We start from the raw sequence: 25,132 nt of genomic DNA, 5'->3' as shown, positions 1-25,132 counted from the left end.
AAGAGGTCTTCTCCAGGTCCAGGTCCTGGAGGGAGATCTTCTTTCTGCATCGTTCTGAGAGAGAGATCTCCCTTTCCCTCTCCTGCAGAGAAGGGAATGCCTCTTTTAGTCCATCTCGGAAGAGGCATCTTCATTTCGGTCACATACACAGAAGGACCCAGATACAGGTTTTACGCTCTGTACCACCGGCCCCAAACTGCCACACGTCACATAGGAAGATGTTGTGGGTCATGTGTGAACTTTGCGTTTTCCTTCCAGATGCTCTCCTTTATGCATGCCCAATACACATTTTTCCAGCAAGGTGACAGCCTTCTCCATGAATTGGATCCTTATATGAAGAAACTGGCTACTGAGGTAAGGAAGCAATTGAGTCTTCTGGGGAGCGGTGGGGTGGAATAGTAGAAAACCAGGGAAAGGAGATGCAGAGAAATAAAAGGTTGCCAAAGCTGGGAGAAAGGTGAAGGAAACAAAGACCAAAAGAAAGGGAGTTGTGGAAGGAAAGAACACTGGGGACTCTCTGAATGCCTTGTCCATGAAGTCTCGTGGCTTTGTCCAGTGGTTGTTTTGCTTGAGGCCTTCAGCTCTGGAGGCTTCCAGCCTCAGTCTCTTGAGACTGACTGGTGTTCCTCACCTGAGCTCAAGAGGAGAATGCCCCCCGCCCCTGAAATCTTGAGTAGGATTGCCTGGCCTCACATGCTCATCTTCAGCTGGTAGCTCTCCCTTGGCACCTGCCGGTATGATTTCCAGATTGCTGTTGTGGTCTTTGGGGTCGCCCAAAGAGGATGGCTAAGGGCAGCTAAGCTAGTTGGCGTGCACCTATGTGGCTCCTGACATAGTTTAATTAAATGGAAGCATCTTTCAGTAAAGTTAGAAAAAAAATCCAGTCAGCCATCAATACTGGGTTAAGTTGGTTGGAGTTTTTCTTCAAATCGTCCCTTTGTTCTGAATCATGAGAACTAGAACCTTGCTTTCTGACAGATGGACGGTTTGTGATGCAGATGTGCCTAAAACAAAGTAGGCAGCCTGTGGCCCTTGGGCTACTTTCAAAAGACCACCCCAGATAGTGGCTTGAACTCTGTTCTTTTCTTACAACCTGCTGCATGGGGGGAGAGGGAGAATGGGTACACTTTTGGCCTGGCCCCACCCACTTGGCTTTTAGCCCTGCCCACCAAGTGGTCCCCAACCTAGCTCATGTGGCCCTTGATGAAAACATAGTTCTGTTTGGCTTAGAGAGAAAAACACAGAGCAGGAAATAACCCTGTGGCTTCTGTCCTACATTTCCTCTCGTTCACCTTTGAAGCTGGACCAGTTGGTGATCGACTCGGCTGTGGAGAAGAGGGAAATGGAGCATAAACACGCCCTTATTCAGCAACGGGTGAGTCTGAATCCTGAAGTCACACAAGCAGAGTAGCAGCATCCTGCTTTCAAGAATAATCAGCCTCAAGGAAATTCACCCAAGCATGACATAAAAATTCTGTCGCTCCTCTCTTCTCAGACCCAGGCATCTGGTTAGATAAATTGGATCCTTCTTACATGTGAAAAGGTGTTTGTCTTCTCTACTGGATGAGAGGTTCTCTCTAGATTACAATCCCATTTCAAAGAAGGGCTGGCGTCAAGCTTCTGTTAACTGCACCAGGGAAAAATCAACTTTCTTTGTTGTCTCGACTTATAAGAATTGCCCAGTTTAGGTCAAACTCTATATCATCCATTGATCCTCCTGCCCATAAAAAATTAAAAATGTAGGCAAGTATACCATATAATTAAGTTAAGCATAAGACTAATTCTAAAGCTTTTTTTTTTAAATCAAAACTTGATTCAGCAGGAAGTTTTCACGCAAAACACACCCCGTTAACAAAAATGTCGCTGCTGTATACTTCCAGGGTGGTACTCTCCAGTGACTTGAGAATCAATCCCACTGGATTCTGTGGGTCGTACAATTCCTTTAGCTTGGAGGGGAAATGAGTGAGTTTCCAACAGATTGCCACCAAGTGTGGAGAAGCAGAAGTTTCTCTTACCTTCATCTTGCACGTCTGCCTAGTGGGCTTCTCGTCTTCTCCTCCTGGCCCACCCTGCTTTGTCAGCCAGGAGATGAGCGAGGGCTGGAGTCCTGTGGTTTCCCTCTGTCTTGGCCCGCAAGGTTGAGCCTGCCCTAGGGCCGCATCAGTTGATGGCGCTGGATTCAGTTTCATGGATCTTCAGGAGAAGAGGACAGGAAGAATCGGGGGAATGAATCTCTGTCATTTGCCCGTCCCTTTTCTCATTGCTGCAGGACGTTTTTCTCAAACCCAGACAACGTACCTCTCCAAACATCGTGGCTAACTGAACATCTTGCATGCTTATTTAAGCCTGAGCTGGAGCACAGGAAATGCCCACTGAATCCTCCTTCCTGTCTCCAGTATTAATGTGCTATTACTAGGGAGGGATGGTGGATGCAGAGGTGGGAAGAGAGGAGACCACTGGCTAATCTGTGGTTGCAGAATTGAAATCCCACCATGCAAAATGGCACTGGTGGAGAAAGGCATTTGGCAAAACAATTACTTTTTCTTTGTGCGTTTTATGTAGAGAGAGAGGCTGTGTTATTACCATCTATTACTTCTTCCTTTCCTCATCTGTGGCCTTTCTCATGGCCTAAATGTTCTACCTTGCACCCTTAAGGTTTTTACAGATGTGCAGATTCCAGTAACACTGTTTATTTTCTTTCCTTTTTCTTCGCTCCTCTTCAATGTCCGGCACACCCATCCAGACTCTTTTACAGGTGAGTACCGGGTTAAGCGTTCCCTGTTTGTTTGGCTTATAGAGCCTATTTCAGATTATCAAAATGCCTCTTGCCATTTGTTCTGGTCTGTCTTCAGTCAGAAGCTGGTCGGGGTTAGAGTCCATTGCTCTTTGGTCTGGTTGGCGAAGGCTTTCAAAAGTGTATGCAGGATCCATTCTCTTAAGCTCCCTTGTTGCTGTATCCATTCTCTGCACAATACCACTTCTGCGTCAACAGCCTTTCACAGCTTGGACTTAACTTTGTCCTCTGAACTGCTTTGTGTCACTCTCTTATTATTTATTTATTTAAATTGATTGGCCGCCCAACTCCAGTGGACTCTTGGGCAGAGCATCTGCTGATCTGGCTCACAGTCAGATTTTGTAATGGCTAAAGATGCAAATTTAGAGGAGGGAGGAGGCCCCGCGAGATTCAGGGACAGGTCTGCCATTCCTATCTCACTTGTGCGACCGGCATTCCGAAGCTAGAAAAACTGGGGCAGATACTTTTATATTTTATATTAAGGCTTCTTTGCGTGACACGTGATGCACCTGAGCATTAAGAGCCGAGCCAAATAGAAAACGTAGTGGTGAGGGTTTGCAGTGGGCTAGTCCCAGTGTAAAAGAGAATTCACGAGGGCATTTTTTCCCCCCAAGTTCTTATATACCTATACAGGGCAAGGAATGAGAAATGGGTTTTTGGCAGAAAGAGGGCATATTGCCTTTGAATGAGGCTGCAATTTGCCAGAAGGAAACTTCTGGAGAGACCTGCCCCTAATGGTGCTCACCTTAATGGTGGAAGCTCACTGGATGACTTTGGACCGGTTCAAACAACCCCCTTAATCAGATCATTTGAAGACAGTGCAGTAGCCTATGCGTCATCTTCACCTGGAGAAGCAGTAGTAGTCCTGTAGTTGTTGTTGGTTAGCATTGTGTGGTCTGTTTATGGTTGAGTGAATTTTGTGAGCTGAGGAAAGGGATAAATTTAGTAAGCAGGTTCGGCTGGTTGAGCGAGCACAACCGGCATCTCTCAGCCTAACCTGCCTTACAGGTGGTGGGGAAACGACACTAGGCAACCTGCCTTGAGTTCTGAGGAAGGGCAGGATGTGATGTAGAAATAAGTGATTGTCATGAGATAAAGTGGTAACTTCCAGGTCAGGTTAAAATTAGGAAGAAACATGAGAGCATGAGAATTGGAAGTATTTGTGATGCTTTATGGTTGTCTAGCAGGTAGCATTTTGGTGCACACTGCCTCTGGATGTGGAGGCTCTATTTAGCTGCTACTGCAGCTAATACAACAATTCATGGGATCCAGCAAAGCTGTTAATATATCCTCATAAAGGTGCAGATATGGTAAGCCGTTACAAAATCCTAGCACTAACTAGAACGGTGTTGCTCAAGCTTGGCCGCTTTAAGCTGTGTGGACTTCCACTCCCAGAATTCCCCAGCCAGCCATGCTGGCTGGGGAATTCTGGGAGTGGAAGTCCACACTGTCATGAGTGAGGATGGCCAGCAGGGGGCTCCCATCCAGGCTGTCAAGCGCATGCGTAGCACTGAGGAATTAGGTGGCCATTCAAAGAGACACAGATCGGGCCCGCCTTAGCCTTTGGGGTTTATATGTCTGGGTTTTCCCACGCTTCTTCAGTTTGTTAGGATTTTCTGTTATGTAGCAGTAATAAAACACTAGAGACCTGTTCCTTGTCTCAGCGTGGTTCCTGGCTGTTAGGACACACACAGCTTAAAGCGGCCAAGGTTGAGAAACACTGGACTGGAAGGAGATTCTGCGCCGCCCCCAAGCGATGGCAAATTGCTTCAGGAGAGGTGCAGTTTGATGCAAGCAGGACCCGCCCCCCCAGGATTTCAGGGGGGGTTGGAGACCTGCCCGGCATGTGAAAGCATGAGAGAAAAGGAAGGCGAGGACACGGGACTGGGCCTGTCACATTGATTTAAAAGAGAAGGCTTGGAAAAAAAAATCAATAAAGCTGGCCAGCCATATGGCCCTGTTGCACAGCGTCCAGCTAGGCAGGGCAGAGTTTAGGGTGGACCAGAGAGAGAGGACCCATCACTGCAGGGGGCATCCCTCCGAGGAGTTGTGGGGGGGGGGCTAGGGAGCAACCTTGGTAGGACGTAGTCAAGGTCTTAGGAGTCCCTCGCATCTCTGGCAAGGTCAAAGTTCGCTGGGGGCGAGGTGGGATGAGGTTTGTTTATTTTCGCCGTTCAGGCTCTGCCCTCTGCCTTTGCTGCTCTCCCCACTTCCATCCCGAGGCAACAGCTGTATGATAATGAGCTCATGCGCTGAGCCGACTGATTGTGAAAGGAAAGCCGTGGGCCCTCAAGGGGAGGATCGAGAGGGGGCGGGCAGGTGGTCCGCAAGCCAGCTCCACGCTCGGGCTCGCTCTCCCGGCGTCTCTTGATCTGACAGGACCCGGCGGGCCGGTCTTCAAGCAAGGGGGGAAGAAAAGCAGAATAAGTGAGATTTTCAGCACGCAGCATGTGTGTGTTGAGAGTGGGTGGGTCGAAGGAGGCAGAAGGAAACACCCTGTGCGGCTAGTAATGCCGCGTAGAATTACCCGTCTGGAGCGCGGCTGCTGGTACGCTCGGCGAGGCCAGCCAAACGGCACGCCAGGGGCATCATGAAGATTTTCGGAAGGCTGGAGTATCTTCTGGTAAGGGGAGGGGGGGGTCTTTTTCCATCAGGCCACTGAAGCAGGGTGCGGCGTCTCTTGGGGGCGCAAGGAGGAGCCTTGGAAAGGATCGGGTGTCCTCAGCTTGAGGTGCAGAAACTGAGCAGACTGCATGGCTTGACCTGCGTTCAGAACGACAGGAGGGGGCATTAGTGCCATGGACTCCGTCGGGGCTTCCCCCCGCCTTTGCGAATCAACACCATGGTTTGCGGGCTCGGAAAGCACACTGTTTGCGCAGAGCAAGCGAGAAAGCCGAAGGGCTTCCCAAGGTCCGTCTGGTTCAGGGCTGCCTGTATGGGCCGAGGGCATCATCGGGGGCTGTCCTTTGCCAGTGCTTGCTTCCCGGCTCATGAAAGCTGGGCGGGCTCCTTTTCACAAGTCTTGCAACCTTCGACGTGGGGACGCTCGGACCCTTGAGCTGGCGCGGGCAACGGCGGCACGGTCCCGCAAAGCAAAGGTCTCTTCTGAGAGCCAGCCTTGCCAGCTTTGCTTGCTGGGGCCCTGGGCCTCCCAAATGCCTCCCGTTTCCCCGCGTTGGGTTTTAGATGGCTTGCCTCTAATCATGGCAGGGGAAATCCAGAGGAGAAACAAAAGGATGGTGCATTACGTCACTGTCGCTGCCTCTTACGATAGCGTGGCCGAACAGCAAAGATGGGGGAAAGTGGGTGAGGGTGGGCTTTGGCTCATATCGGCTTGATCACATAAAGGGTGCCAGAGATGAATTAATTTTAAGAACAAAACTGAAGCACTAATTCCTCTTCTTCCAGGCCATGGCTGGTGGCGGTGGGGAGCAAACTAGGAGCAGACTCCAAGCCCCTCCTTTGCAGCCCTCGCGCCGAAAACTAGTGCATCAGGTTCTGAGCAAGGCAGGAGCCTTTTCTCTGAGAAGCTAGATTTCTAGGTGCAAGGGTTTCCCCCCCAGTATTGGAGGCGGGGGAAAATGCATGGCCACAACTGAAACCTGTAGTACTTTTTCTCTGAAAACTCTTGCCTTTTGGCACTTGTGTGAGCAGGCTCTGCAAGAGAACGCTAAACATAAAGGTATGGCATACAAGGAAAAAGAATATGGAGAGAAGAGGAAAGAAGGAAGCTCAGTCACAGCTCTTAAAAGTTACACAGCTGATTATTTCACCCGGGTGATATAGTCATCAAGATTTTTTCTCTCTCTCTGACAGTATTTCTCCGTTGCCAGAAATCTGTGCTTCTGTCTGGTTTTATTTTCTCCATCGTCTTTGGCCAGTACAGATTCTGTATTTCAGGGTGAAATTGGAATAAAGATGCGAAACAGGCAGGGTGGGGAGGAAATGGTGAAAAAAAGGTAATGTGTTTCCCTGTTATTGCTTACGGGGGGGGGGGAACAGTTCCTTGATTTCCCCCCCCCCCCATTCCTCTCTCTTTAGATTTTGCATCATTTCCATCCTATGATCACTCTCTTAGAATTTGCTATCTCTTTGTGTTGGCATTTGATGTTTCCATAGAAACAGTTGTCCGATGTCATTTGAAAAAAACGCTCTCTCTGCAAGACTGTTATATAAATTCAAATCAAACAGGAAAGGGAAGGCACTGGAAACGGCTGAGGATGGGGGGTGGGATGTTCATAGCCTGTGATTTATTGACATAGTAGGAAAAAGGACACACAAGAGGAGCTTTTAACAGAATTCTTGAGTGTGCATTTTATGGCCCAGTGCTCTGCACCTATTGTGGTTGATCTGTACCATCTGCAATTTTGGCTTGCATTTCCATTTCTGGAACCGCCGGTCCCTGTCTTCCTGTCTGATCAAGCTCATTTTTTTAGCTCCCCAAGATAGAGTTTTGCATTCCTTGCTTTCCTGAATAATAAACAGTTTGTGGGTGTGCAGGAAAAACACAGCCTTTCTTGCAAGGAGGGGTAAGCCACAGGCTTCAACTTTAGCCTTTGTTAGGTCTCTTGGTTGCCAGTGGGTGAAGTTTAGGCAGCAAATTTTCAGTCTATTCCACATGGTTCCTTTGTCCATCTAGTTCAGTGGTGCTGCTGATACTAATTTATTACTTGTATGTTGCATAAAGAGCCAGTTTGGTGTACTGGTTAAGCCATCAGGCTAGAAACCAGGAGACCATGAGTTCTAGTCCTGCCTTAGGCATGAAGCTGGCTGGGTGACCTTGGGCCAGTCACTCCCTCTCAGCCCTAGGACGGAGGGACTGGCCAACCACTTCTGAAAAACCTTGCCAAGAAAACTGCAGGGACTTGTCCAGGCAGTCTCCAAGAATCGGACACAAGTGAATGGATTTAAAAAAGGGGGGGGGGTTATCGAAGGTAGATCCTGGTGCTCTAGAAGATTGCTTTGATGCACAGCACTTTTGCTAATCAAGATGGGGAAACAGAGGAAGTAGCCAATGTATCAGCTTCAATGATAACAACAGGGTCGAATCAAACCAGTCACTTTAGACCAATTTGGACACTTTGCAGGGATGGGCAGATGTGTTTTTAAACTCTGAATCGAATTGGGTTTGATTTGCAGTTTGGTTCGAATTAGAGTTAGAGAAGGGATCTGCCCATGGCCTAAACTTCACAAAAGCAGCTGGCTGCTCTTGATGGCTTTTTAACTAAAGCATAAACTTTCAGAAAAGCTCAGTTGAGCTATACCACCCTACCTGTAACTTGTGCGCATGGCAGTAGCCACCGACTGGCTCCGGCGTTCTAGGCTCATGATCAGGCTCCTGGGCTGTGCAAAAACGGGCTGAGGTGGCTCTCTTGCCGCCACTCTGTATCTGCGTCATCAAGGTGGAATGACGTGTGGCATATCTAAATGTCCGCAGCATTTACAAGGCTTATTTACAAGGCTTTAATTCTGCTTTAGTGTAGTTGATCCTAAGAGGTAAGAGCCATGAAGTGCAGAAAGAAACATTACTTCAATTAATTATAAAGGTAACTGCCTAACCTGTCCTAGATGCTGCATCTTCTGGGTAGTTGCTAATGCCAGTTGGTTGATCTGGGCATCAGTGTAGGTCCACCAGAGTCATCTTTAACAAGATTTATTAAGCCTTGTCCGCAGCATTTCTTTCCTTATTTTTTTTTGGTGCCTTTATTAAAGGGAAAAAAAAAGAATGACATAATGGAGTGATCTTTCTATTCTATAAAAACACTAACACAGAATATTAATTGAAATCAGGAATTATAAATAGACCCCATATAATGTAAGATTCCAATTGGAAAAAAAGGAAGGAGGGAAGCAAGCAAGCAAGCAAGCCAACCTTGGAAAATTGGGCCAAGACCACTTTTATCAGTGCACTGTTGCAGATTTATCTATCTATCTATCTATCTATCTATCTATCTATCTATCTATCTATCTATCTATCTATCTATCTATCTAATTTGTCCCCGCCCATCTCCTCCCATCTGGGGACTCTGGGCGGTTTACAACAATCGATTAAAAATACACAGTATAAAAATGCAATAATAAATAATATAAATAAAGGTAAAAATAACTCTAACTCTAGGGTTAGCGTTAGGGTTAGATTTATCCTTCCAATATTAGATAATTTTTAGATACAACCCATCTCCTCCCACGAAACTTATATCATCGTTGATGGCTTGATAAATTCCAAATATTGGGGATATTGCAAAGAAGAAAACAAGTGTCATTGACCAGCTGTGATCGCTCAAGTTGATAATCCTGCAGTTTGGATCCAGAATGTGTTAATAGTAGGGGAAACTCAAACCAAACTATGTTCTGATCTTTGAATCCATTAAACCATCTCTGAGGTACCCATTATGCGTGAAAGAAAAGTGTCTTTCATCCTCTCTGCCTTTTAAGATCAAAAGAGATGACTTTCACATTTAAAACAGCCGCAGCCCCTAGTTGACAAAAGGAGCGCATTCTTGCTTATTCTTCCAAAGTTCTGCCATTTTCATCTCCTTCCTCTTTTTATAAAGTCTCCTTCTTGCTCTAGGATCCTCAGTTAATTCCCCTAGGATCTTTAACAAACGTAGTAGGTCAGAGGCTGGGCTTAATTTTTTTTTTTTTAACAAAACATTCAAATCACAAATGCTCAACTTGAATAAACTGCTGAAAAATGCTCTCTGGCAAATGGAAACTCGGCTTTAAATGGTCCATTTAAAAAAAAAAAATGGCCGCAACAGAGCAAAGCCGTCATTTCCCTTGGGTATCTTAAGCTGAACGTCAGGGCTGGAAACTGATTCCAGAGAAGGGGGGCTTGGCCAAAATGCCGGGAGATTCCAAGCATCCCTTGTGAGCATTGGGGGCTCTGGTCACATTGCTTTTATTCGCTTTAATGTGACATGAGCCCAAGTGAGCCAGCTTTATGGTTTGGAGTGCAATGCACTTATCCTAAGAAGAGAGGATGGCTTGTTGCCTAGCAACTGTGCATGCCTGAGGCCGCACTGCTCCGAATGAGCAAAAGGCTTTTAAGCTAATCGGTCTCCTTGCCTTGAAACTTTCTATTGCTTTGGCCCCCGCTTTTATTGTGCAAGTTAAGATGCCTCAAAGGAGGGGGATGGACGTGGCACCTTGCCGCAGAAAGGAGGCACGGGTGGATGCAACCCAGAGTCAGAGAAAATCTTGGAAGTAAAGGGCTCGATCTGGCTTCAAACTTCCAGGAAGTTTTAATTTGGAGGACTAAGGATTTGAGCGGGAGAAGATGCTGATGCTGGGGAGAGTGGAGGGCAAAAGGAAGAGGGGCTGACCAAGGGCAAGGTGGATGGATGACGTTCGAGAGGTGACAGACTCGTCCCTGGGGGAGCTGGGGGTGCTGACGACCGACAGGAAGCTCTGGCATGGGCCGGTCCATGAAGTCACGAAGAGTCGGAAGCGACTGAATGAATAAACAACAAGAAGGATTTGAGGCAGAAGGCTGCCAACATCCCAGACTGTGGTTCCCAGAATGAAAGGGGAAATTGTATACTAAATCAGAGGATCTATGTTTAACAGTATACACTGTTAAGCAGGGTTCGCATATTGCTCTAAGCCATGGTTTCTAGAATAAATCACATTCGGCTGGGTATCCATACCAGGCATGACCATACGTTGCGGTTTTCAAATCCTGGTGGCTGGATTCACTCCACACATGGGACCTAAACGTGTATTTTTAGAACTTGTCGTTTCAGTTGCTCTCAACTTATTATAGATGGTCTGCTTTTTCAGGAACTGTTTTGAGGATGGAACGTAGGATAGACATCTTGCGTGTAAAATAAAAATAGTTAAACCAAACAAACCACACTGTGGCTTAAAAAGAGCTATGAAGCCCTCTGCTGGCGTTCTGATTCGCACATCTGGATGACTTGCGGCTTGCTTGTCTATGATTTATTGAAATAAACCCAGACTGAGTAAGAGCAAAACTCTTTTTTTTTAACGGGAAGGGGCGTACAAGCCTTTTGTGAAAATGCATTTTGATAGTGGGGGAGTCATACCGAGCATTTTTGCAAAGCGAGCACGGCTGGGATTTTCCTGTGGTTTTTTTTTTCTTCTTTTCCTCCTGGCTTTTGGCTTTTTCCCTCCACCACTGTTCTTTCAATTGTGTTAGACTTATTGTAGGACTGCTGCTACTGTTTTGAGAGTCTTTCCCATCTGGCCATTGGCTCTCGGCAACTGTGGCGGGAAGGAGCCAAAAGAAAGGAGACTGGAGGACCACAAGAAACCCCAGGATCATGGCATCCAATTTCTCACTAAGCCAAAGCCAAACGAATTCTGTGACGGCTTAGCATGATGGATGAACGTGGCCAAAGGGTTGTCGCCTGCTATATTAATTGTCTGGGTCAACTTTCATCCAGATTATGGCCACGATCCTACTTATGTGCCCAAACCAAGACCACCTTCTTTAGCATAGAGATATTTAGGATTGCTTTGTTGTATCAGCCAAGCAAAGCCGTTCCAGCATGGGCTCATCTCTTTTCCCTTCCACCCTGTACTTTGGACCTTCAGGACTTCTCTTACGATGAATCCAAAGTGGAATTCAATGTTGACGCTCCCAACGGAGTGGTGATGGAAGGGTACCTCTTCAAGAGAGCGAGCAATGCATTCAAGACCTGGAACCGGTAAGCCGTTGTGGAGATGCCCTGGAATGGCTGCATCTTGGGCGGTTGGGATGCTTAGAACCAGGGGTGGGAGAACCAAGGTCAAATCCCCTCGTAATGGGCTAGCCCATTTCACTTCCCTGCCCTGCCCAGACCAATATTTAAGCTGATCCAACTCAAGGTGTTAAATCCCCCTTCTCCACCCACGTTCCCTTCAGATGGTTGCTGGGAGTTCTGGGAATTGCCATCTCATCACTTGTACAGGTGTCAGCCTTCCCAGGTAGACCAGGCAGGAGACACGACTAGATGAGCTAATTCTACTTTATTGTAAGGCTACAGTGACAGAATCTGGCAAGTCTGAAAGTCCATCTCTGCCCCCTCGCCTTTACAGCCCAAGAAACTAGGGGAGGTCCCTTCTGAGACGCTTCCCACACCCCATTCCTCTGTGGGCTCAGCTGCCTCTTATCTGACGATTGTCTAGTCTGTGGCTCTTCCTCCTGGCCATTCCCACATACCACTACATCAGGGCACTAGGCTGTGGAAGACCATGCTAAACTGGCCACGTGACAACTATTTGTCTCATCCAGTACTGTGCGGCAGCTGCACCTAAAAGCTCTTAAGTCTCCATCTATTCTGAAAGAAGAGGGGTGGCTGCCCATCCTCTTTCAAGCTGTTTTTACTCTCCTTCGTTCATTTCTCCTCCTTCCTGCTATTTGTTTCTTTTTGCAGGAGGTGGTTCTCCATACAGAACAGCCAGCTGGTGTACCAGAAGAAGCTAAAGGTTAGTTAAGTCCCCTGCTTCCAATGACGTGGTCAACTTAGCTGATTGGTACACTGATTGACAAGACTTAAACACTCTACTGAATGGAGGAGGGGGGTCGACAGGGGCAGATCTGTGACTGCAACAGCCTGCTGAGGCAGCCTTAGCTGTTGAACTGCGACCTGCAGATGGTCATCCCTGGATTACTTGGGAATGGGTCTTTCCCTTCCCTCTTTCCCCTGGCATTTGAGAAACACCAACTGTAATATGTGTTAGGCACTCATCGGATCATGATCTCTCCTGTTTGAATGGTTTCTTTTTTTTTTTAAGTTTAGACCTGTGGGATAGAGGGGGTGTTTTTTTTAATCACTGAAATACTCTTTATATAATTTGATGATGATGGCGATGGTTTGCTTGTGATGTTTGGAGGGCCACACCTGGAGATACTTTTTTGTCCAAGCAAGGGATGATACATACATTCATGCTATGAATGAAATGAAAAAATGGGTAACTAAGCAGGGTCACCATGAGATAATCAAATCACGGGAATTCTCACACAGATGTTTTGTTCTTCCACTTCCAGGATGTACTCACAGTGGTGGTGGAAGACCTCCGACTTTGCACGGTCAAGCCTTGCGAGGACATAGAACGGAGGTTTTGTTTCGAAGTTGTCTCTCCCACCAAGTAAGTTACGTGTTTCTTAAAAGAAGAGGGGGGGGGGGGAAACCACGTGTCATTTGTTTCTTCATGTCAACGTCTCTCTTGAAAAGAGGCTGAGGAAGGAGAAGGGAAGGGGAGATGGAGAATGAACAAGGAAGTTACAGGCAGCACGTTCACTGAGCCACGTGGGCAGGTTGTCTTTGAAGGCTGAGCTACCCAGCTCTACCACTAGATGGAAGGTGAAGCAGCCATTTCAGACATCTGGGGGATGAGAGAAAAAAAGAATTTCTCCTTCCATCCTTCCATCCTTCCATCCTTCCATCCTTCCATCCATCCATCCATCCTTCCATCCTTCCATCCTTCCATCCATCCATCCTTCCATCCTTCCATCCATCCATCCATCCATCCATCCTTCCATCCTTCCATCCATCCATCCTTCCATCCTTCCATCCTTCCATCCATCCTTCCATCCTTCCATCCTTCCATCCATCCATCCATCCATCCATCCTTCCATCCTTCCATCCATCCATCCTTCCATCCTTCCATCCATCCATCCTTCCATCCTTCCATCCATCCATCCTTCCATCCTTCCATCCATCCATCCTTCCATCCTTCCATCCTTCCATCCTTCCATCCATCCATCCTTCCATCCTTCCATCCTTCCATCCATCCATCCATCCATCCATCCATCCATCCATCCATCCATCCGCTTTTTCTGCTTCACAACAGTTTCTCCATCCAAACAAGAAACCAGGTCTCTTGCTTAAACAAAGCCCTGATGTTCCTCTTCCTACACTGATTCTGGTTTAGTTCCTACGCGAGAACCCATACAACTGGCAGTTGGGTGGAAGGGTGCCTTTAGAGTCCAGTGGCTTCTCCCTTACTCTGTCTGGCTCGGTTTAACCACGACTTGTTGACCGAGCCATCGTTGGATACATTCACGCTTCGCTACAAATCCCAGGTTTGGAAGGCAAGATGTGGGAATTAACCATCAAGAACTGCTGAGTTTAGCAAAATGAAATCGCTTGCCTCCAACGCTGAGAAGCACTTGCAGCTGTTACTCCAAGCAGACATAATCGACAAATAATAAGCAAAGGGGACATTAATCTCTACTAGTGTAAGAAAAGGTCGGGAACAGGAGGACCTCACTGGACCAGACCCTGATTCTGTTTCTCCTGGTAAGGAACTCTTCCCCGTTTTCCCTCTGCAGGAGCTGTATGTTACAAGCCGATTCAGAGAAACTGCGCCAGGCATGGATCCAGGCTGTCCAAGCGAGCATAGCCTCCGCTTATCGGGAAAGCCCTGATAGCTGCTACATTGAAGTGAGTAGAGCGGTCAGCCAGAAGGATGTTAGGACACAGCCCCTCATGAGCATAAGGAACATACTCATAAATTGATCACAGAAACTAGAAAATGGATATAGGGCATCCTTTTTTTTTTCACAGCCATGGGAGGCATTTGTATCAAATCAGCTTCCAGATTTTCCTTTAAAGGGATCCAAAAATATTTTTCGGCTGTATTCAGAGAAAACAGAGGCACTCGACAAGCCACGGTTTTGCTTGACGTTTCGCTCGTTGGCTTTTCTCTTGCTCCAGAAATTGGACCGGACCGCCTCCCCTTCGACTAGCAGTATAGATTCTGCCACCGATTCCCGGGACCGAAGCGGGAAAGGGGAAACCATCCTGCAGAGGGTGCAGAGCATCTCGGGCAATGACCAGTGTTGTGACTGTGGGCAGGCTGATCCCCGGTGGGCGAGCATCAACTTGGGCATCTTACTATGCATTGAATGTTCAGGGATACACAGGTATTTCAGGCGGGCCTCCTTGGGTGCTGAGAATATCAGAGTACCTCCAGCTTCTCAACTGGGAGAGTTATCTCAGGACAAGTTCCCCCAGTGAAAAGTCAGTTGTGCTTTGGCTTGGCTTGGCAGCAGTGGAAGCTGACCAGTTCTCTCCCCTTGCCCTACAGGAGCTTGGGAGTTCACTGCTCCAAAGTGCGGTCACTCACGCTGGATTCTTGGGAGCCGGAATTATTGAAGGTAAAGGCCAAATCCCCAATACCCCAAAGGGATGTAGTCAGAAGAGGAAAAAATAGGGTCCAAATCACATCTTGAGTAGGACAACGATGCGCAGGATCTCGTGAGGAGGAAAATGCTCGAGTAGGCAGAGATTCATGTTCCCTACACGCCATGTTGCATTCACTCCAAAAGAGCCAGACTCTAAACCAGTGTTTTTCAAACCTGGCAACTCTAAGATGGGTGGACTTCAACTCCCAGAATTCCCCAGCCAGCCTAAAGTTGCCAAGTTTGAAAAAAGCTGCTCTAAACCGTGCGATTTTGGGGAGGAGAAAAACATAGCTTAAGAACTAGTACTGCATTTGGGAGAGTGTTGGATGTGGACTGGGGACAGCCAGGAAGAGCAGCAATCCTGAGACCTGGAACTAAAGAAGGTGCCAGGTGGGCCTCTCTAGGGAGGACATTCCAGAATGAGGGCATCACCACTGAGAAGGCCCACGGTACGATTTGAAGCAGGGTGTTGCGTGTAAATGGGGAGGCCAAAAGAGCAGCTTTTCTTCACACGCTTTCCTGTTTTTTCCCGTGCTTTCCGAAAGCTGATGTGTGAGCTGGGCAATGCCACCATGAATCAGATCTATGAGGCGCAGTGTCAGGAAATGGGGCTTAAAAAGCCAACTGCTGGCAGCTCAAGGTAAAGCTTCTTCAACTATCTCCCCCTGCCCGCCCACCCCCAGTGTTTTAGACCCTCCATGGCTGTGAGATGGGTGGCCATATACATTTAATCAATCAATCAATTAGCAGAGGAACTCTGTTCCCAGCTTCCAACCAAATCAGTATTTTAAGTGATTCGGTAACTCAGTTCATTGTGAGGATCAGCAGACCATTCTTCCTTCCTTGCTCGGACAACCCACATAACCTGGTTTAATGGGTTAATTGTCTTCCTGGGTTTGTGCGGTCTATCGGACCGTAAATCGACCGTGCACGGTGCACGAAGGTTTTAATATTAACTAAGTTTAGCATGTTGGTGTGCAAACCCAGCCTTTGAACCGGATGGGCTCGAGAAATGGTTTCCTCTCAGGCAGGACAAAGAAGCATGGATCAAAGTCAAATACGTGGAGAAGAAGTTTCTGAAGAAGCTGCCTTCCGGGGAACCGCTGGCCGAGAGCGAACAGAAGCCCCGCCGCTGGAGCGTGAAGAAGTGCCAGAGGCAAAACAGTTCTACGAAAGCGCCCACCAGCCGCAGGAAGTATCGGCACGAAGCAGGAAATGCGTCCCCAGCCGCCCACTCTTCAGGTCGGGTATCGACATGGGGGTGCCAAGTTGGCAGCTGTTTTGCGTGGCGGAGAGTTTGAGGGTTTGTTGACACTGGTGGGGTTTTCCTGAGAGTACCAGAGAGGAAGAAAATGTGGAATGCTGTTGTTTATTTCTTCCTGGAATATGTGGAGCCCCGAATAATACAAAGCTGTATGTTTAGTCCTGTGGCAGTTTCAGCATATTTAATTTTGTAAGACTTCCTGGGACACGCGTGGATGTTTTTAAGTACTGTACCTTGGTCGTCCTGTCTTCAGTCCTTCCAAACTTATAGCTACCCACAGTGAAGATTAGAAATTCGCTCTTCCATTTTTATTGGCAAGTAACGACCATGGGGCAACCTTTGGTGGCTGTATGGGCACAGCTATGCAGTTTTCTCGGCCATGGTGCAGAAGCAGCTTGCCACTGTTTTCTTGAAGAGGATTGTGTGTGTGTGTGAGTGTGTGTGTGTGTGTGTGTGTGCATGCCTGTGCGTGTGTGATTTTAATTTCCTAGTCTTGCCTCAAGCTCTGGGATTCCCTAGAGGTCTCTCATCTGAGAACTAACCAGGGTTGAAATTAGCCGAAGTCACTCCATTGCAGCCACCTGAAACACAAGCTGAAGTGGTTTGCACGTCATACCCTGATATAACGTGGTTTGGATTTGGCTTGCTGTGCTCTGAAGTTTGCCAATAACAGGTCGTCATTAGGGGCCGCCCCAGCATTGTGATTTGTCCAACAAACCATGGTTAAAAATCCTGGCTTTGCATTTGTTGGCCTGTCTGCATTAGAAAAAAAAGTAGTGACGTTTAGTTTTCAAACAGCTGCCACCTTGGAAAGGAAGTTCCGGCGAGATTCCCTCTTCTGTCCTGATGAACTGGATTCCCTCTTCTCGTACTTCGATACAGGAGCAGGACCACGCGGTAAGTATGGTAGACTCATCCATAATCCCTCACACAGCTGTAGCTCAGTGCTCAGCCCTAAGAGGAAAAAGCAGCAAAAGAGGAAACATTGATGATGATGTTTCTGGATCTTCTTAAGTTCAGTGGCGGGTTTCCCCTCCCTTCTCCCCTGTTTGTTCCAGACTTAAGCAGTTGGTTAACTTCCTTTCTCCCACTCTCCAAACCCCCTTTTCTCCCTTTATGAAGAACAAAACCCGTTTTCCAGTGATGCGTTTTTTAAAAAGAGCGTAGATTGCAATGCTCACCTGTGAAAACGGGCTCTGGCTGCCCAGCGTCATGCCCTGTCCTACTTCCTCCCAGGTGGGAACCAGGTGTCAGTCCAACAGCCTGTGGGAGCCAGCCCATGGAACGAGACCAGCAATGGCCCTGGGGGGAGCGGTTCACCATTTCTCCTGGATGGAGGTAAGACAGTGGAATATCACTTGGGTTGCTTGCTGTCTGGCTTTGCCACCAGCTGAGCTAATAGGACCTCCACGGACAACTGACATCTTGGTGTGTGCATCTGGCAGTCTCACAGCAGCAAGCTCTGGGGCCCCGTGGCCCTTCTTCCCAGAAGTACCTGGCTTCGATCGTGGAAACAGGCTCAGGAGCATCCGGCTTTGGCTGAGAGCTTTCACAGCCTGGTCTTTGAAATGTGCCAGATGCCTGGATGTCTGAAGAAGTGAGTGGGACCAGGGCAGAAATTAAGTTTGATTAAAGTTAAATGGAACTGTAATTATAATCAGGTTGAAAGCCAGGGGTATTTCTCTCCTAATTGTTCACTCTCCCTGACTTTTCTTGGCTTGCTCATCTGCCTCCTACCCAGAGAGCTGAGACTTGCCCTGTGGGATAAAACATAGTTTCTTTGGCAGATCTCTGTCTCTGTCTCTCTCTCATTCTCAACTCATTGGTCCCCCATCCCTATTATTAAGGAAGTCCCTTGAGGGGAGGGGATGTCAGGAAATGACACTGGCCCATCGCGCACTGCAGGCACCTCACTGATTTAAAAAGGCAAACTCAGCACTGGTCTGTGCTGTGTCCCTGGTTGCATCTCTTTTCTCCCTGGCTTTTCCCAGTTCCCTCTCTCTGCTAAGGGCCGTTGTTTCAGGATGTTCACCTTCCTGGTTCCTTTTCACGGAGCTACCAGGCCCCCAAGTTTTAACACAATTTAGAAATCCTTCCACAAACAAAATCACACCAACGGCAAGGGGTTTCAAATGAGATGTGGGCCTGGGGGAATTAGGAAAGGATCGGGGGGAAAGGAAAATGTTTCAGGAAAGCAGTAGAGATGGGTTGGACCAATATGGGGACCTGGCAGACTAGAACTTCCCTACTTGATGAGCAACCAGAAGAGAAGAGGAGATTGAAGATGAACCAACCAACATAGGAAAGGACCAGTAGATTATATTAAAATTTACTTGGTTCCTCCTTTGACCCCATAGGTCTAAGCAGTGACAGCGGACTGGGCGGCAGCACTGACGGGAGCTCGGATGTCTTGGTGTTTGGCTCGGTGGTTGATAGTGTCACAGAAGAAGGTGAGGTCTGCAGCAAGGGAGGCGGAGGGAGGCAGGCGGCAGGAAAGTCCCCCTCGGCCCGGTGCAGAACTCAGCCATAGAATTCGCTGCCATACCCTACGGTAGTGGCCACCAAGTGGCTTCAATAGCCTGTGGAGATCAGAGAAGAGGAATAAGAAGATCAGTGGCTATTGGCCACTGTGGCTAGCTAATACCCCAAGGAGCAAAGACATCTTATCTTGCTGGGAGACACCAGCTTTTGCGTCAATGCTTCTGGAGGTCTCTGCGCCTGAGTCTCACTCTGTTCTCTTTCCCCCTGCAGAGTGTGAAGTATCGGAAGAATCCAGCGGGGAAGTCGAAATTGAGCAAGAGGCCTCTGATCTGGAAGACCTGAGGGAGCTACATCCTGGTTTGCTAGTTTATAAGGCTTCCCGGGCCAGGAACCTGCCAGTGATGGCGGAGGCCCTGGCCCACGGTGCCAACGTCAACTGGGTGAACGACGAGGATGAGAACAAAACCCCACTGATCCAAGCTGTCATGGGGGTAAGCAGTGTCTACGTGTTGCCCTGCCAACTTTGAGATTGCTCCATCAGGGCAAAGCAGGACTGATGTGCCTATGTGCCATATGGGGCCTTCATCAGTGCCACCTAGATTTCACAGCTTCCTGCTGGTTTTAGGCCAGAAGCTCTACTCACATGGAGAAGAACCCCATGAATCTTCCAAAATTTGGAGGGGGGGGGAATGGAGTCTTTCCTCAAAGTTATGAAGGGACAGCCCCCAGCCACCAAAAAACGGCTCGCTTCACCAGCGTGCTCTAGCAAGAGTGTGTAACCGATAGATACTTGTCGGCAGGTTAGAAAAGTGTATGTGTGCATTTCTAGCTGAGTCCTTGTCCAGGCTGTTGCACGGCAATGCTCGACTGTAACGTAAGAGAAACCCAAGACTCCAAAACTAACTTTTCTTTTTTTGCCTCCTGCAGGGCTCCCTAATAGCCTGTGAATTTTTGCTCCAGAACGGAGCAGACGTTAACCAAAGAGATATCCGAGGGCGGGCACCTTTGCATCATGCCACGTATTTGGGCCACACTGGGTATGTCACTTGCTGTGCCTTCAGCTACAAAGAGGAGGTGGTTTTGATTCAGAATTCTGGGATGTGGGGAGGCCAACCACCGTCTGCAGAAGTTAGCCTTTCCTCTGTGCACCTGCAGCATCATGTCGCGGAGCCATCATTGCTCTTTGCTCTCTCCGCAAGGTCTGGGCAGTGTCTGAGCGGGCAGATCAAAAGCTAGAGATGGCAGCATCCTAGCTAGCTGGTTTTCAAGGCACTGGCGAGAGACCCAGGCACATGTCACCAATATGACCTGGGCAAATGGCGAGGTTGAGAACAAAGCTATTGTCCTGGGTTAGCTGGAGGCAACTACTGATGTATCTGACCCAGATGGTAGTGCGCATCATTTGCAGGCAGGAAGTCTGAACGGAGGAAACTATCCAGTGTAAGTTGGTTTCCTATAAAAGTCTAGTGTGATACATTGATTGCTTTTTAACTTTGCGCGGTCCAGCTCTTCAAATTGTCCTTCTCTACCGTATGACATTCTTAGCTGACCTAATTTTTCTCTCCGACTTCTCTCTCTTCTCTTTAAACATCTGGCAGCCAGGTCTGCTTATTCCTAAAGAGAGGAGCCAACCAGCACGCAGTTGACGAGGACGGGCAGGACCCCCTCAGCATCGCAGTCCAGGCCGCTAATGCGGACATCGTGACCTTGTAAGTGGGTCCTTACCGCATCAGAGATGAACCGCGTGTTGGGGCTGGACGTTGCTGGTTCCGACCTGGAAGCTCAACACCCAGGTCTAGGAACGGACGTGGCCGGTTGAGCGTGTATGAAAACTTTATGGCCAAAAAAGGGAACCAAGGCTTAGCTCTGATAGACCACTGTGCTGCTTCCTTAGTGCTGAAGGTAGCAGGGCTTAACTCCAGCTGCCCGTGCTATCCATGTTTGAGCCGAGCCATGTTTTGTGGAGGAACTCCCTTGGCTAACTAAAACTTCCCTCCGGGTCTCGTCCTGCAGGTTGCGTCTGGCTCGGATGAACGAAGAGATGCGTGAAGCCGAGGGCCCCTTTGGGCATCCAGGTCAATATACCAACAATAGCCCTACAGAGCTTCAGTACCGAAAATGTATACAGGAATTCATCAGCCTTAACATAGATGAGTGTTAGTGAGAACTTCGGGAACCCTGCCGCCACCTCCACGTTTGGGTCAAAATTTAAGGAAGCTGAACTGAGCCCAAGAAAAACAAAACAAAAAGGAAACAAACTCTAGACATGTGTTTTGGGATAGGGGAATTTGCTGGCCGAAGGTTTCCATTCGGAAAACTGAGAGTGGATGGGCTGAGAACTGCACAGCGAGAGGAGGAGAGCGAGAGAGGACCCTTAAAGTCAACTGAGATGAGATTTTTGCATTTGGTTCAGGAGTGGGTGCATCTGAGCTTAAATCTGCCCTTCAGTTTTCCCCAGAAAGCAATTGACCGGCCAAATGTCCTCTCCCGGCCTAAAAGCACGATTTGGGGTAGAAATGTTTTTAGGAGGAGGGAGGAAGGAATTGAACATACATTTGGAAAGTGATCCCAAATTGAACATGATGGAGGCCTGTTCTTAATCTCTCTCTCTCTCCCTGCATCTGTTTCTCTGTCTTTGTCTTGTGCACATTCTTTGCAATGCTGATGGCCGTCAGCTTGCGGCAGGAACTCCAGATCAAGTTGAGGGAAAACAGACACACAAGACACAAGCATGCACACACACACACACACACACACAATAGCACGTGGTTGGGAAAGAGATAGCCCCATTCGAGTGTGGAGCGGGCAGGGGTGAAGTTCAGCTGGGCCACCAGCTTGGTGTGTCCTCAGCAGGTGCTGCAGTTCGTGGATCGAGAGGCATGGGACAGGAGCTCCCTCCCCTGCTCTCAGGTTCCCGCAAGCCAAGCGCTTCCTCTGATGACGACTGATTTATTGTGGGAAATTAACCAGGAGGTTAGCTTAGCTGGTTAAAGCCATAACTCAGCCCCTTCCAAGATGAGGACGCAATCCTTGTAGGGTGAAGACAGATGTTAACTCAGGCTAGGCTGGTGTGGAAGAACACCTGGCACATGCAGTACATGCTTGCCTTTGCGCTGAGAGGGACAGAGTTCTGCATTATTTTCAGGAAATGTTGGCCAAGGGTGGTGCCAGTTGCTGAGCACCAGTGAAGTCCATCACCCAGATGTTCAAATATTCCATCACAGGACGTTCCTACCCCTTCTGGAAAATTCAGAATGGGTGTTTGAGCTGAGACAGCTTCTGAAACACTTGATCTGGGCCTTTCTGAGATACCTCTTGGTCCAGTCCTCAGAGCTCTTCTGTAATTGTGCGTAAAAACTTCCTTGATGAAGGGCAGAGAGAGGAATAAACAAATCAGGGAGAGCTGAAGGGTAACCTGGCCTCCCAAATGATTTTGGACTAGTTCTCCTGGAGGCAGCCGATCTGTTTCCAATTACTATCTTGTAACAAAACGCACCTCCATACTAAAAAATAAAAACCCCTGCACGTAGAAAATTAGCATGTGGGGGACTTCTCTTTCTTCCTCATATGCTGGTTTTCCCTGCACTTGAATTTCCTTCCTGTATTGGAGGAAAATGTTGCCATTATTACTGCCACGTCAAAGAAGCAGCCTGCCTAAATGGATACGGAGGAGGGAATACAGACTTCTATCTCAGCACTTGGTTTTTATAAGCTGTACTTCCATCCTACAACCAGGGGACAAATGTGGCCACATATCCTTGGAAGAATACCTCTGTCTTCGTTCTTCAACTCTTGCGCCTATCTTCACCCTTGACTTACCAAAGTGGTGAGGCTTGGAAGAATGCACTCATCGCCGGCGATGGGTTGTTGTTTTTCCCCCCCCTTTTCTTTCTTTCCTTCCCCTTTTTTAAAAAGAAAACACAGCCACAGCCAGGGAGCAGTGTAATGCCTCTCTCTTCTTACTTCTTGAGCTAGATTTAGCTAGATAGCTAGAGCAAATTGGGGTGGGAGGGTGGTTTATATCCCTCAGTAACTGTGAATTCCCTGATCAAATCTCTTGGGAACTGGGGAAATTTCAGAAATAGTCTTTTTTGCATGCGCACTCTTACAAAGGCTGTGATTCCCCTTCTCACCAGTGCATGATTGCAGAGGGCTCACAGAATCCTGGGATTCAGGATATTGGGGGTGGGTGGGCACTATTTATTTTATTATGCTTTTTTTGTAGAACAGGAAACAGTTATTCTCGGAACCCACTTTGGGGTTTTTAGATGGTCTCGATCAGAAGACGGATTTTACTTTAGAGTTAGAAAGTACGCAGTTTCTCTCAAGGGTCATATGTAAAGTCCAAAGCATCCGCTAGTCCAGTGACATTTTGGGGAAAGAGGAGGGACGGAAAAAGAGATGTTTCTTTCTCAGAGTAACGGAAAAAAGACTGCAACTATCTCGGCAGTGCCTCCTTTCTTTCAGGCAGAGGGGAGAGATGTCTTTCAACGGGCAAGGCAGTTCTGTTCTCCATCTCATTCTGTTACATCAAATCATTGTCTTCTTTTCAATCTTGTGCTAAGCCGTAGAGAGAGGTTTGTCTGATTTCTGCAATCTGGGGGTTCGGTGATTATGGTTTGCGAACCACGATCTATGACTTACAGTCTTGCACCAGCTGTGGCTTTTGCAGCAGACTGGGGTTAAGTAAGCCATGGCTTTGAATAAGGTGTGAGTCCAGGCACATTCTCGTAATTCTTCCTTCAGATGTCCAGTTGAATCTGGTGGTGGTGGTGGTGGTGGTGGCAGAGGCAGGGAGATGGGAAAAGGCTGGCACATTGGGGGAATGGGATATCCTTTTCCTGAGCTGCTTCTAGGGCACCGAAGGGCACTGTTCTTGTTCCTCATCCCTAGGAGCAATGCTTCGTAATAGCATAGGGTCATCACTCCTGGGCAGTTCTGGTAGGAAAGGGACAGTTAGAAAGCCGTATGGAAGTGAGTAAGGAATTTGCCCCTCTTGTTTCACAGTTGGCAAATTGGGATGTGCCAGAACGTTGAGCGGATTCAAACGTGAGACCTGTAAGGTTTGGGAATTAGATCCCTGGAAGTTGAAGCAGAGCATCTGCTGTATACGAGATGTCATTTTCTTTTGACTGGAATCCAACTTCTGGTATTGGCTCAGCCAACCCCGTGGCTTCACGTTGCCTGTCAACGCATTTTTCTCAATTGCTTCTGTGCCTTCCACCTGCAGCCACCATCTCTTGGCCGGCTCAGGAGCACCTGAGCATCCAGGTCTCCTCCTGCCCCAAATTTCTTGCAGCGTTTGATCTTGATTATCACATTTTGTGCAATGGCCATGCCGTCTTTCACATGACTTTATCTGATCAATCTCAACCTGGAGTACGTAAGGCTTCAGCCTGGCTCTCTTCCTACTGTGAGGTCACCTGTGGGTGGTTGACATGATACATTGAAAAAGATGTGTGTTCTTTTTCTCATCTCCTCTCAGTTCCATTACACCCTTCAGTATCGACTTGACCTGGGCTTCCAATTCACATTTTACATTCTTCCTCCAGATAACAAGTGTAAAGTGTAGAGTGGCTGGCACATTGGTATAGCCATACATACATGGTGCCCAGCTTATGCCTTCTTCTTAATGTATAACATACCCTTGGTATATTTTTGTAAATGCAGGAAGCCAGCATTTTCAGATGATGTTTGCATCCCATTTTTCTGCTCAGGAAATCAGGGAAGCAGTGGGAGATGGTCTTGTTTTAACATCATCACAGCCGTCCTGCAAGGTCCGGTTAGGCTGAGCTTGTGAACGGTTGGCCTCCAGTACGCAAGAAGGTTCATGGCTAAGGCAGCGCTTAAATCATAGCAAACTCTTATGATTGTGCTTTTTCCACTGGTTCTTTTGACCATCATCAGTTTGATAAGAAAATAGAAACACACTCAACAAACATATATTAATTCAGTCTTCCATTCAGGTGTCTTCATGTTTTTTGTTGGTTTTGATACTTTGCTTCTGAATTCTTGATTTCTCCCATCTCCTGCCACTCATTCCTTCTCCCGGTTCTTATTATTCCATGTTTCCAAGTCATCTTTGAGAGTATTTAGAGATCTCCTTGTCTTCTGGTCTTTCACAGGCTTAGATTCTGCCCTAGCCAAGCTGAATACTTAGAACCAAGAGGAAATATCCAGATACTTTCTTTACTCCATCCAACCATCCTGCCATGAAGTAACCCTTATATGTAATTTTTGAAGAGTTACGTTTCTCACTTGCTGGATTAGGCTGTTTCAGGGCCTTTGGAGGTCCAAAATAGAGAGTCATAGGGTGCTTAGACCCACCTTTAGAAACAAAAATGGTGAAAGGACCATCAGTTTGACAACTTGGGCTTTGGGGATGGTGAGATGGCGTGCGGAATACGCAGTGTAGGCCAATCAGAAATCCCTGCATCTTGAAAGTGCTATTAGCAGG

The 25,132-nt window shown here is 47.8% G+C and overlaps 1 protein-coding gene across 1 annotated transcript in view; it reads left to right on the top strand.

The window, feature by feature from the left end:
* The window catches only part of ACAP3 (ArfGAP with coiled-coil, ankyrin repeat and PH domains 3), a 76,944-nt gene that overhangs the window by 43,471 nt on the left and 8,341 nt on the right, over positions 1-25,132 (top strand). The window contains exons 8-25 of the mRNA XM_063317412.1: positions 259-354; positions 1,301-1,375; positions 2,744-2,755; positions 11,354-11,466; positions 12,175-12,226; positions 12,789-12,889; positions 14,076-14,187; positions 14,461-14,669; positions 14,834-14,903; positions 15,476-15,570; positions 15,958-16,172; positions 16,993-17,091; positions 17,431-17,532; positions 18,552-18,644; positions 18,946-19,166; positions 19,603-19,712; positions 20,274-20,384; positions 20,689-20,750. Of these exons, the coding sequence (XP_063173482.1) occupies positions 259-354; positions 1,301-1,375; positions 2,744-2,755; positions 11,354-11,466; positions 12,175-12,226; positions 12,789-12,889; positions 14,076-14,187; positions 14,461-14,669; positions 14,834-14,903; positions 15,476-15,570; positions 15,958-16,172; positions 16,993-17,091; positions 17,431-17,532; positions 18,552-18,644; positions 18,946-19,166; positions 19,603-19,712; positions 20,274-20,384; positions 20,689-20,750 (1,948 nt within the window). The remainder of the gene's footprint in view (positions 1-258; positions 355-1,300; positions 1,376-2,743; positions 2,756-11,353; positions 11,467-12,174; positions 12,227-12,788; positions 12,890-14,075; positions 14,188-14,460; positions 14,670-14,833; positions 14,904-15,475; positions 15,571-15,957; positions 16,173-16,992; positions 17,092-17,430; positions 17,533-18,551; positions 18,645-18,945; positions 19,167-19,602; positions 19,713-20,273; positions 20,385-20,688; positions 20,751-25,132) is intronic.

The sequence above is a fragment of the Candoia aspera genome, chromosome 18, assembly GCF_035149785.1.
Source record: "Candoia aspera isolate rCanAsp1 chromosome 18, rCanAsp1.hap2, whole genome shotgun sequence".
In the NCBI taxonomy this organism is placed as follows: Eukaryota; Metazoa; Chordata; class Lepidosauria; order Squamata; family Boidae; genus Candoia; species Candoia aspera.
The sequence above is the reverse complement of the archived record's forward strand: the minus strand, read 5'-3'. Positions and strand labels throughout refer to the sequence as shown.